Source organism: Macadamia integrifolia, chromosome 8 (assembly GCF_013358625.1).
Source record: "Macadamia integrifolia cultivar HAES 741 chromosome 8, SCU_Mint_v3, whole genome shotgun sequence".
In the NCBI taxonomy this organism is placed as follows: domain Eukaryota; kingdom Viridiplantae; phylum Streptophyta; class Magnoliopsida; order Proteales; family Proteaceae; genus Macadamia; species Macadamia integrifolia.
The window spans coordinates 28,485,689-28,499,774 of record NC_056564.1 but is presented as its reverse complement, the minus strand read 5'-3'; the positions used below and the strand labels follow the sequence as shown (position 1 = coordinate 28,499,774).

At 37.1% G+C, this 14,086-nt stretch overlaps 1 protein-coding gene across 1 annotated transcript; it reads left to right on the top strand.

Annotated features, from left to right (window-relative positions):
* Window positions 1-3,017: 3,017 nt before the first annotated feature.
* LOC122086866 (zinc-finger homeodomain protein 10-like) lies at window positions 3,018-3,500 on the top strand. Its single transcript, XM_042655798.1, has one exon. The coding sequence runs from the start codon at window positions 3,018-3,020 to the stop codon at window positions 3,498-3,500; it is 483 nt and encodes a 160-aa protein (XP_042511732.1).
* The last annotated feature ends 10,586 nt before the right edge of the window (window positions 3,501-14,086 follow it).

Below are 14,086 nucleotides of genomic sequence, written 5' to 3'. Positions count from 1 at the left end.
AGAAAAGAAAAGGAAAATTTAAATGTTATTTATACTTCCAAAATAACTAAGCAATCACATGGATGGGTCACTCAGGTAGGTGGATGCGCCCACCTGAGGGCCAAAACTTGGCCAACAAGTGGGATTTTGACAGAATTCGGCCCTTGGCACGAATCTCACTCTTGGCATAAGATATAATATACGTATGCACTTTAAAATACGGCTACATACCTGCTTTATCCGTACATGGCCTTGTGATAGGTGCATGTACACGGCTTGGGTACACCCGTCTCTTCTAGCACTGGCTCGGACTTGTCGGGCCAGCCGGTGTTTAAGGTCACCCTTGCCATCATAGTCCATAAGGAACCTGCTTGAATTCTCTCCGGCTCGGGTCCTACATGATTAAACCGGGTCAACCATGTAATCAGACCGGGTTTAAGAAGTAGGGTATTACATTTAATCTCTAAAATCATGGACTGACAGATAAAGGAAGTTGTGAGTTTTATCTCCCACCTGGTTCTTATAGCACTTATACCCACATATTGAGACTTAGTAATTAGAATGGATAATTATAAATAAAATGGATCATGTAGTTGTGCATCTGTGATTATAATTGTGAGTGTGTGTTGGCATCATGATGTTATGTGTGTTTGCATGCTCACCCTCATTGGGCTTGTGAAGCTCGCCCCCCATTGATGTATGTTTTTAAATGGTGGAACTGGAGCTGAGATCGATAGAATATCAGTACAGTTGTGAGGTTGTATCTGCGAGACACATTGTAGCTAGGTGGATATTCCTTCTATTTATTCATTTATTTCTATTATCAGTTAGGATTCCAGTGTTGCATACCTTAGCCAAATTTGAGATGGGGTGTGACATTCTAAGCATTCTGTTCAAAGTTATCAACCTTCTACTGAGGACAGTTTATTGATGGGTGTTGTGTATCAGTTACATAACTTTCTATGGATTTTTTTCAAACATTTCTTCTTCAAAATTTTAAAGTTAGATGTTTTATTTAAATATGATTTTTTTCTTTGGCATAATTTTGAATTTTTAATAGATTCATTCCTCTGTTGGGTTGTTTCTTGTCTGATATTTTCATTATAGAGTTTTAATTTGCAGATTCTATTTTCATGATCTCCGTATGTTTTTTTTTTCAAAAAAAAATTCTCTTCAGAGTTTTAGATATAGGTTTCTTATTTTTAAACTTTCTTTTTCGAACGATCGGACCCCAGAGGAGGTACTTCAATCAATGAACTATTGATTTGAAAGGGTAATCCGGGCTAATATGTCAAAGTGGTAATCTGTGGCAAAGATTTTTGTAACTGTGGAAAGGGCTATGCCTAATTTTTTTTCTCAAACTGTTAATAGAACTACTTTCCCTCTACTTCCTTCTATCTTCTGCCTTAAAATCCGTACACCAATAATAAGTTCGCAGGCTTTATTTATACACCTTATAGTTAAGTTTAGACCTAGGGGTATTTCCATCATTTTATTTACGCATGATTTTCTTGTATTTATTTCATCTTATTAATTGACAATACTCATGTGTGTTATAATTAGATGTTCACATGACCTAATCCCCATAATTCATGTGATTTTGCATGCCTATATTTTGCCTACATGACATCGAGGTATTTTGATCATTTTACTTGTATGACTCATATGTTGTATAGTATGATCTTAGATGTATAGTGTTTTGTATTTCATGATCAGAATCCCCATGTCCATGCACGTGTGAGATATTGTGTTTTACTTGATGTTAGCACAATAGGGGTAGTTTCATCTTTTTCAATCAAATGAATGCTAGGATTAGATTTTTGTCTTCATTTATTCACCATTCAAGCATGTTTTCTTTAAATTCCATATACTAGTATGTAGGACAACTAAATACAGATATGTGGATTGATCATTTCCCTCCATTTTCCAGTAATGTATTTTGTGTGTAATTTATGTAACTTAGCATGCTCAAGCCTAGCCAGTCCATTCATAATTTGAAATTATATAGATTGTTTACCAAAAAAAAGGGTTGAAGTCTAATTTTTACTAGGTGGATTGAGTTGTCTAACACCTTCTTTGTACAATTAAACATGATTAAAACTATTATATAATATTTACTCACCCTCAAGACTCAAGACACTTAAATTATAATATTTAATAACCAACTATTTAATTATCAATCCGTTGACACCCAAAGATCCCAAATATAAAAACATATATTTTAAATAGGCTATTTATATGAAATCATTGAGACACAAGGCAAAGCATTACAAAAACTAAATGTATCTATACACTTCAGGGTCCCATCGAGTCTTACTGTATGGTTCCAAGCAAGAAACTCTAATACCGTTCCTACTGAAAAATGCGGATTCCCTAAAAAGTGGTATTTAAATACATGGGATATTGCATATACAACTTCAATGGAGTCACTTTTGTTTATTCTTAGTTGTGTATCATAGATCCTAATATAGGTGGTTACTCCCAGTCAATAGAGACCATTGGACCCATACCATTGTCTTCAAGGAGAGGTCCGTGAAATGCATAAATTTGTGAAACGACTCTAAGTCAGTAGAGTCTTAGACCCATTTCACCATTTTCTTAAGAAGAGGTCCAAAGTACTTGTTGTCCTCATACCCTCCCCCGCAGGTAACACCCCACCCCATCTCACACTGCCCATAGGGTGTGGGAACCACCTTTATGGTGTAAAGACCACACCCTATGAATGGTGTGCGATGGACTATACTTACAGGGGTGAGGAACCTCTCTCGTAAAAATGGCATTTAAAAAACGTTCAAGATAGAAATCTTTCAAGAATCTCATTAAATACTCCTAAGGGAAAATACCTAAATAAAGAAAAATTTCTTGATAAATAGTCAATAAAGCCTAGCGTAAATTTAGCTATACGTTACTAAAAATTTAAATACCTACCCACTAAAGGAAAAATTGTATTTATTACACCATCTTTAACACCAAGACCACACTATTATATATGTTAGAAAAGGTTCAAATGCTTAAATCTTAAAAACAAAAGAAAAAGCATGGAGAACCCCATGCAAGAGTTTGTGTACGGTTCTTGTATGAAAAACCATGTTGCAAAACTTGGTGGCCATGTCACAGATGGCTGTGGAGAATTCTTCTCCATAAATGGTGGTTCACAGTGTGGGGCATGTGGATGCCATCAGAACTTCCACCAGAAGATAGCTATGATGCGCCGCGGCGGTAGTGCTGATAGGAAGGGAGAGAATAGCAGTGACGAAACAGAGGATGAGAAGAATTTACAGGAGCTCATGGTGGCAGAGCAGGTACGGCAGCAACAACATCCAGTGGATGTATACATGAGTCGAGGAAGAAGGCCAAGGACGAAGTTCACCGAGGAGCAGAGGCAAAGGATGTTTGAATTTGCAACGAGGCTTGGGTGGAGAATGCAAAGAGATAGGTGGGAAGAGATCAATCAGTTCTGTCAACAGATTGGGGTGCCTAGGCATATTTTTAGGGTTTGGCTCAACAACCATAAGAATTAATAATGATTATAACCAATTGGGGATAGGGTACACTTGTTTTATCAAGTGGAAAATCATATCAATAGTCTAGCATGTGGTAGACATGGCTTCATTTTTTTCCTTTTCTATGCGGAGTTAGTGTTGCTTTGTTCCGTACATTGTATGTAAGCTTCTAAAGCCATATCCTGTTTCTTCCCATTTTATGATATTATATATGAAAATCAATATCTTTTATCCCATTTTTTTTCTTGTAAATGAAAGCAAAAGATAAGATTAAGAGAAAAGAGAGGGGAAATGATTATATCCGTGAGTGTAGCCTTCACTAGTACTCTCGTCTCTTTTTCTCTTTCCGCCCCTCCCCTGAAATAACCTCTGTGCTTACTAAAATGATTTTTGTCCAGTGGAACTTAGTGGGTGTTTCCTACCAGCGTACGCTATACTCCTGAACATGAAACACTCTCCCAAAGAGAATGCCAGTATGATCTTAACGAGGTACAGGGATTTGTATTTGACATTCATTGGGCTTCCCTACAAATAACATAATCATTCAAGAAAAAACCTACGTTGTCAGAGTAGAAGAGAGAAATAATACAAAATCTCATGTGAGAAGGAAATAGTGTTGGTGAAGCTGCCATCTGACCTCACCCACTTCAATGAGGAGTTAAGGAATAATAAAGGGGTAAGGTAATTGCTATTTGTGGAATGTAGGCCTTAAGGAATGAAGATAGTCCAATAATCATATAACTACAATATATCCAATGGCTATATACAAAGTCTATAAACATAAGATTCTAGGAATTATTAAAAATGATTAATGTGGAGCCCTCTATATGACACTAATTGATATTAGAGCCAAAACTTCATCTTGTTTTAAAAATAAATTCCGGTACCACCTGAGTGCCACCACCATGAATGTGCTGCCATTCTCCTTGATTATACTATTACTTGCTATCAAATGTTTTTACTCATCTTTTTCTACTTCCTCCCATTATTGTAGCTAGAGCTCGACACCTCCCCCTTCCTCTGCTGAGTGGGTTTTTTATAAAGTGAGGAAGATTAACTCTTTCAAAGTCGTTTAGATTTGAAATTCGAGGCATTGGATTAAGTTCTTTTGAGCTTGTCTTTTTTGTTAGTTACATCCACATAAGTCTCTCTTATATTTTTGTCTTATTTAATGTTGAATGTATAGAGGTGAACAATGAGGGATACTATGTTTGTAATCCATGGAATGATGCAAAGAGTTTAGATGGATTGTAATGGATTGACTGGATGCGCATGTCACACAAACATGTGATGATATAACATGAAGAGCATAAACATTGGGATCAAAATTCCATTTTGTTTCTACTGTCAACTTCATCAAACTTGAGTCTAGAGAAAACAGAATTGAAATAGGGTAATGAATGACTTTCTTGTTATGTTATCACTTCAAACTTCCCTGAAAGGAGAAAGAGGCAAAAATAAAATGAATAAAATACATAAATATTTATTTGGTTCGATATTTTGAAAGGCTACACCGATTGGTGAGTTATACAATATTTTCTCATATCATTCTTCAAAACTCCACATTTGATTGTGCATTCAATTTATGACTTCTTGACATAGACAGACTTTCCATTTGTAATTAATCTTTGATTTAATTTTCTTCCCACTCTGTTGATCTTCTGTCTAGTATCATCGCTTTCATACATGTTATCACTGTCTTTATTGTGTTGAGCCTAATTTTGGTTAGCCTAACCAATTTCATCATCACTCTCATTCTCATGTTCATCCTTATGAAGTTCCTTAGCATTTTCTTCAGGGATCTCATTCCCATAATCATTATCATTGTCGTTATTGAAATTCCTGGGTGAGGAGGGATCTTGGTCATCGCCAAAGACTCCATCTATGTCGCTTCCAAAATGGACAAGACACACACCTTCAATCAAAGTTTCAGCTATGGTCAAAGCAATGAAGCGTTGAGCATTTCATCAGCCATCCTATTGGTTTATTCTCTTCTATAGGAATTTTCAGTTCTTCAGGATTGGGTAGTCCTTCCTCTACTTCAACGACATTAATGGAAGTATTATTGTTTCCAATATAAGAAGGTAAAGGATTGGTCTGCAAATTAGGCTAGCTTTTCTGTATTCAAAACTTTCCTCATTGACCAGGTCTTGGGTTCCATGGCTCAAGTGGAAACAATTATCAGGAGCATGACCATGATGTTGATGGTAAACGTAATACAACTCAAGCTTATACCACCTTAGTATAGGGTTTGGAACTATCCTTGAAACCACTTTGGTTATCAAGCCCTTTTGAACCAATTTCTTGAAGGCATGGCTTAAGGACATTCCTAACTCAATAAAATTCATCAAAAGTGACTAATCTTGGGGGAATAGATACTTTCCATAATCATAGGAAAGATTCCTAATGAGCATCATAACTTTGGTTCATCTGGATTGTGAGTTTTAATCTGGTTGTCGTCCGATTATGCATCCATGAAATTCATCAGTTTATGTCTCAAGGTCATATCTATGAGAAAATCGATGCATGAAAGGGGATAATTATCCTTCAGGCATGCCTTATTTAGGTCGGTGAAGTCCATGCCAATCCTCCACTTGTAGTTGGCTTTGTAGACTATCACCACATTATCAACCACTCCAAGCAGATATTTCTCTGATGAATCCCACCTTGAGTAACTTATCAACCTCCTTTTCTATGGCTCTCTGTATTTAAAGTGTGAAGTGTAAGATAACCTAAAGAGGCGATGAATAGGTTATCACTAGTGGATTTAAACCTTTTCAATTTCAAGCCTCGATTGCGTGATTATAAATAAATGTGGAATATAAATAGTAAACACAATCACACAAATACACAGTGGTTCGACTCAACCAAGTCTAACTCACCCCCTTAAGATCCCCTTGAGGTGTATTTCATAGTTCTTCCCTTTGGACACAATAGGTGGGGAAGAATCAAACTCTTTTAAGGATAAGAGAGTATGTACAATCTCTTTACAGGATGAGAGGATCCTTTAAAATCTCTTTTAATGATGAGAGTGGTCCTTACAATCTCCTTCAAGAATGAGAGAGTCTTTACAATCACTTTAGGATGAGAGGGTCCTACACAATTGTTTAAGTACAGTCTAAACCAATGTGTACAAAGCCCAACACTAGAGTTCCAACAAATCTAGGGCAAATAAAAAAATACAATTAAAATAATAAAAGGTAAGATGTCACACCCCAATTCCAGCTGACCCAACTTACCACTAGGAATACCGACGGTATGAGTAAGACACGTACCTGTATTACAAACCTACCAGGATCTCTATCAGCAGTACCTTAACATTTTCACAATCTCACATCACAAACGAACATAAGCAGCAAAATCAGAGTATAGTAGCGGAATCATAAATAAAATAGGGAAACATCTAATGATAAACATAATATCATTAACCAAGTTATTCTATTTACAATCCTTCAAGACTTACATATATCAGTTTAAAACATAATATTCACAGATCTGTATCAACATAATCAAAAATACGCCGAACATCTCACAGCACCGCGTATGCACAAAAGTCACAAGCACAGTCCTGGCAATGTTCCTCTGCTTCTGGCATCCACCAGTCACTCACTACGTACTCAGATTCGGAGGAAAAAGAATCTCTAGCCACAGGCACGACTGTACCTGCATCATCATCTAAAAAGCATGTATACGTGGGGTGAGCTTTCCAACTCACTCAGTGAGGGGTGGGGTCAAGCACATCCAAGCAAGACAATAGCAGTAATAATTTATAATGCCTGATTGTGAAAATTAAACACATAGTCCATGATGCTCATGATGCAGTTCATTTATTTATTATCCACTGACAATACAAACTAAGTATGGTAAATGCTACTACGGTGCATTAGGTTGTATTCTTCGTCTTACAACCGCCATCGACTATGCAAGGATACAAATCCTAGCCGTGAATAGAAGTCTGCAAAACCCTGTATGTGTCCATGGTCACCCAACAAACCCCTGATAATCCCCTCCAGGCAGTCACGGCACCATACATCATCGGCCACGCTAGACAGGTTCCCGCCTCTAGCTACAATCACATCATACCGCTAGTGTGGCATTCCAGAAAGGCACATCGAACATATCACAATGGGTTATCCAACACCTCAACCCCTATTGGTAAGGTTTCATAGCATAGGGAGTGATACCTAACCATACATATGCTACATGCCTTCATAGTGATACAATTAGTATAAATTACACGATACCTGCAAGACCTCGGCCACAAAGTGTAATCCATCTCTAAATACAGTCCTGAGTACACGATACCAACGAGACCTTGGCCACAAAGTGAAACTCAAGACCGTTTACCTAATTGATGAGCACAATAATGTGTGAAATCTTAGGGATATAAGTATACATTTTGCCACACTTTGGATAGTACTACTTTTATTTTTCTTATTTTTTTTTTTTTTTTTCAAGTCTACAAGAGAAAGTGCTTAAAGTGAATCAAGAACCGGTCCAAGCTTCAACTAACTTGTCCAAAGGTGGGACCCACTCATTGGTACCACATCCTCTCTCCTACAAAATTCTGAAGATTATTCTCTCTCCTTGCCACCTCACAAGGTCTTGAAGATGCTATGCAGAGATTCCTTTATGACTTAATCAAGATTGTAAGATATTGGTTAATATTGCAGGGAATGAATAGAATTTGTTAATTTTGGAAACAGATTCCTCTGTTTCCTCACACAATATCTCAGAGAATGAGGATTTTTACCAAGATTTAATTTAATTTAATTTTCTTTCTTTTCTTAAAGAAGACTTGTAGAAGGAAGGAGGCAAGACCAAAGCCCTATAAAAAGCCCCTTCTTCCCCCTCCTATTGATTATTATTCCCCTTAGTTTATTTTCTAGTTTATGCTTAGTTCTCTTCTCTTTCTCTCTCTCTCACTCTCTTTAGTTTTAGTTCTTCTTTATTTTTGCTTTAATCACTTTTGTAATAGCTTTTTTATGTCAATTAATGCAAGTACTCTTTGATTCTTATTCAGCCTTTTATGTTTATGATTTATGCAATTGAGTTGTAACTTTTTAAGTTATAGTTCTAGGCTTAGATCTAGGTGACAAGATCATGAGCCATGGAGCATCTTTTTTTTTCAAGTTCAGTTTTTTTTTTCAAGATTTGTTTTCTCTAGTACTAGAAATTTCAGATTTGGTTTATTCTAGATCTGGTTTTTAGTACTGGTAGTATATTAAATCACCCAAGCTTTCAAGTTCAAGCATTGATTCAAGTAAGTAGGCTCCTTCAGTAATCTTCTCTCCCCCCTCTCATTCCTTCTTCTGACTACCATTTCTTTCTTAATTTAGGATTTTAATTTCAGTCGCTACATTGTTACTATCCCTTTCCCCCAAGGTTCATGGCTAGTGTATGTGTTGGCTTTGCCCCTCCTAGCCATAGAACCATCAATTTATTGCTTTTATTTTAATTGTCTCCCTTTTCCTAAAGCTAAGTAGAGTAATCCTTGTAAGAGTGACTCTCTGGTCAAGTAGGGAAGCTCATATTATGATGCATCCCTCGGGCTAAGTAGAGAAGCCTACTTGTGAGTCTCTCTTTAGCTTTATCCCCTTTCTTTTACTTTATTTTTATTTCAGTATTTTTTTCTTTATTATTTTTTTCAATTGCGTGGCTTGCTTCTTTAAATTCTTAGATGATGAATGGTTAGGACATTATTTTAAATACATATGTTTAGGACGGTAGTTAGAATTAGATCACAACCACTAATAGGTTCACTTTCGCATTATTAAAAGAAGCAAAAAAATAAATAAATAAATAAAGTGGCTGCTCTCCCTGAGTTTGACCCATAGCTACATTGATCCGTACGCTTGCAGTTACATTTAAAATCTCAAACAAGTTTTTGGCACCGTTGCCGGGGAGATAGTTCCATGTTATTTTTTGCTTTCTTTTGGTAAATCGGAGTGATTTGTTTGCTTTGTTTTGTTTTTTCTTTTCTTTTATTGAATTCCTGAGAAGATCAACTTGTAATAATAGTTGTATCAGTGGAGGTCACCATGCCTCATAGTATGATAAAGATAGGTTTCGCCCTGTAGCAATACCTCAGGAATTGACCTGAGCAACCCCAGATCCCTTCGGTAAGCTTTCAAAAAGTCAAAAAAAAAATCAAAAATCAAATAAAAAAAGAGATTTTCTTTCCATTCTTTTGTGCTTGTCTTACTCTAGTTGTGGGTAGTTTTCTGTTGCATGAGTGTGTGGACCCGTGATTCTACCAATTGTTTAATAAGAGTACCTATTTTAAGAATGACAGAACAACCTAAGCCTACTTTAAAGGATAGATTCTACCTAGCCAGAGTAGCCCAACCTTCTTGAATTAGATTACCAGCTGCCATAGGGAACAATTACGAGCTTAAAACTCAATTCATCACTATGTTACCCCACTTCTATGGGCTATCCTCTAAAGATGCTTATTTGTTCCTGAGAGAATTTGAGAAGATTTGTGTCCTCATTAAGATAGAATAGCTCAGTGATGATGCTATTAAACTTAGATATATTACATTTTCGCTCAATGATGGAGCAAAAAGATTATTATATGGGTTTCCAACTAATTCCATTACCACATGGGATCAGTTTACGGTAGCGTTCTTAAGAAAAAATTTTCCCTTGCATAAAACAAACAAACTTAAGAGTGAGATCATGCAGTTCCGAAAAAAACCTCAAGAATCATTTCCTAGACTCATGGAAAGGTTCCAAGACCTTCTCTAAGAGTGTCCCCATCATGGGATTGACAAATGGCATCTTTGCCAAATAATTTATGAAGGGATAGACTATCATACCAAGCAAATGTTAAAGTCTATGTGTCCTACAGGCTTCATAGCTTATGCGGACAAAAACGAAACTTGGAACTTTTTGATTGACCTAGTTGAAAAGACAAGAGAATGGAAGTTTACTCAGGAAAGTGAGAGAACTATAGGAGGTAAAGAGTACTCTGTCGATGGGATAGTAGCCAAGGAGGCCCATTTAGATAGCCTCATTAAGAGAATAGAAGGCCTTGTCCCTAAAGCATATGCCCTAGTCCACCAAGCCCAAAATCAAGTCTCTATGTGCAATTGGTATCACTCCTCTGGACATGTAATGAAAGAATGCTCCAAAAATTCTGGGGGCAATGAAAGTGTTAATGCTCTTTACCTAAACAACCTGTTTAGCAACACTTACAATCTAGGGTAGAGAAATCACCCTAATTTTTCATGGAACCAAGGGAATCAAGGAGGTCCATCCAACTTTCACAACCAAGGATAACCTAGTCCCCAGAGGACCAATTTTGCACCACTGCCTAATTCTTTCCCTTGGCCTAATCTAGGTCTTCAGTCAAATTTTGCTAGGCCCCCTCTCCAAGTACCTTATCAACAACCCCCAGGGTTTACATCCACTGGAGAGGCGATAAGAATTAGTGCGCTAGAGAAAAGCATGGCCCTTCTCATGACAAGCCACAATAATGTGGAGAGGCAACTCACCCAATTTGTCACAATCATGCACGAGAAGGAGAAAGAAAAATTTCCTAGTCAGCCAAAGCCAAATCCTAGACATCAGGTACTGACTCCACAAGGGCTACCTGTTCCTCAGCTCAATGTTGTACAGAGTCAACAACACCAAGGGCCCTCTAACAAGTGTAATGTGGTATATGCCCTACGGAATGGTCGAGAGTATCTACAAAATGGTACCACTCATTCTCCACCATCTAACCTTTCTATTGACCCTCCGACTATCGAGGCTAATACTGTGCCTCCCATTCTAGGTTCGCCAGATGGACTTGAAGAGATTAAGGTTGATTTGGTGGAAGCCATAAAAAATGATTCTATAAATGAAAGAACTTCTGACAGTGTTTATGTTCCTCCTGTTCCCCATCCTAACCATTTGATGAATAAGAAGAAGACAACTTCAATGGAAAAATTTTAGAAGTCTTCAAGAAGGTAGAGGTAAACATCACTCTTTTGGATGTCATAACTCAAATCACAGCCTATGCCAAAGTCCTCAAAGACTTATGCACTCACAAGCATACCACAAGTGTGCCCAAAAAGGCGTTCTTGGCAATAAATTTCAGTTCAATGATTACACAACCTATAGCAGCCAAGTATAAGGATCCCAGGTGTCCCACCATCTCTTGTGTCAATGGCAACACTCATATTGATCATGCCTTACTTAACCTTGGTGCAAGTGTGAACCTTCTATCTTACCATGTTTATCAACAACTTAGATAGGACATTTGAAATCTACAGGGATAACTCTCCAGTTGGCTGACTGTTCTGTCAAGATTCTGAAAGGGATGGTCGAAGATGTCCTACTTAAGGTAAGAGAATTTATTTTTCCAGTCGATTTTATTGTTTTCGACACCAAACCCTTCACCACTAAGGATAAAATCCCTATCATTCTTGGAAGACCATTTCTGGCTACCAGCAATGCATTAATCAATTGCCGGAATGGTCTACTAAGGATATCTTTTGGCAACCACACTATGAAGTTCAACATGTATAATTTCTTTTGATGATATTGATGAAAGGTCAATATGCTTGAGGATTTTTTTGATGATATTGTTAAAACTTTTGACATTGAATTTGATTCAGAATTCCAAAAGTGTATGAAAGATTTAGAGAATGATACTAAAAATTTCTTCTCTGATGTTTGGAGCCTTCATACACCCATAGAGCCCATTGGTCCTCTATCAAATTCTCTTTCTAAACCCTCAATTGTTGAGCCCCCTAAGCTTGATTTGAAAGAATTGCCCTCTAACTTACGGTATGCCTTCTTAGGAGAAGATCAAACTCTACCAGTTATTATCACCTCAGATTTAACTTCAAGTCAATAGGAAGAGTTAATCAAAGTTTTTAAAAGAAAATAAGGAAGCCTCAGGTTGGACCATGGTAGATACTATAAGAATTTTTTCCTCAATCGTTCAACATCATATTCACCTCATGGAGGATTCAAAACCTTCTAGGGAACCACAAAGAAGGGTTAATCCTATGATGCAAAAAGCTATCAAGAAAGAGATCTTAAAGTGCTTGGATCATGGTATCATCTGCCATATTTTTGATAGCTAGTGGGAAAGTCCAGTGCAGGTGGTGCCAAAGAAGTCAAGGGTCACAGTAGTCCAAAATACTGAAAACGAGTTGATCCCTACCCGTGTCCAAACAAGATGGCGTGTGTGCATTGACTACAGGAAGTTAATTGCGGTAACTTGAAAAGACCACTTTCGTTTGCCTTTCATTGATCAAATGTTAGAGCGGTTAGCTGGACATTAGTATTATTATTTTCTTGATGGTTATTCCGGCTATAACCAGATTTCCATTACCTTAGATTACCAACACAGGACCACCTCTACATGCACCTATGGAACCTTTGCTTATCGGCATATGCCTTTTGGGCTTTGTAATGCCCCTACCACGTTCCAAAGATGCATGATGAGCATTTTCTTTGATATGATGGAGCACTTTTTGGAAGTATTTATGGATGATTTTTCTATTCATGACTCCTCATTTTCTAATTATTTGCATCATCTTTCTTTAGTACTCAAATGATGCAAAGCGACTAATTTAGTCCTCAATTGGGAGAAATATCATTTCATGGTTACACAAGGCATAGTGTTGGGTCATATCATTTTCAAAGAAGGGATCAAGGTTGATAGAGCTAAGGTAGACTTAATTTCTAATTTACCACCTCCCAAGTCAGTTAATGACGTTCGTTCCCTTTTAGGTCATGCAGGGTTCTATCGTTGGTTCATCAAGAACTTCAGTCACATGGTTAGACCTCTCACCAATCTTATGACTAAAGAGCAACCCTTCGAATTTTCTAGTGAATGCCTCATGTGCGTTGAGCAATTAAAGAAGATGTTGACTACAACCCCCATCATTCAAGCTCCCTTATAGACTGAGCCCTTTGAATTAATGTGTGATGCATCTGATTTTGCTATAGGGATAGTCTTAGGGCAGAAAGTTGATAAAATTTCTCGTGTTATCTATTATGCCAGTAGAACTCTCAATGATGCACAATTGAACTACACCACAATTGAAAAAGAATTTTTAGCTGTTGTATTTGCATTAGAAAGTTTTGTGCATATCTGATAGGTTCTCATATAATTATTTACACTGACCATGCAGCTATCAGATACCTTATTCAAAAAAAGGATGCTAAAGCACGTCTTATCAGATGGTTTTTGCTTTTGTTAGAATTTGACTTAGAAATTAAGGATAAGAAAGGCAGTGAAAATTTGGTTGCAGACCATTTGTCCCTGTTACCCAATTCTTTAACTATGAATACTTCAGTTAACGAGCATTTTCCTGATGAGTAACTCTTTATAGCATCTAGTGAATCTTGGTTTACAGATATTATAAATTTTTTAGTTACAAACAAGACTCCGGATCATTGGTCTTCCCAAGAGAAGTACCGTTTTCACTCATAGGTTAAGTATTTCTTTTGGGATGATCCTTATCTTTTTAAATCATGTCCTGACCAAATTATCTGGAGATGTATCCCTGATCATGAGCACCATTCTATTCTTTGCTTTTGCTATAATCAGGCTTGTGGCGGCCATTTTGGGCCTACTAAGACTGCAGCCAAGGTATTGC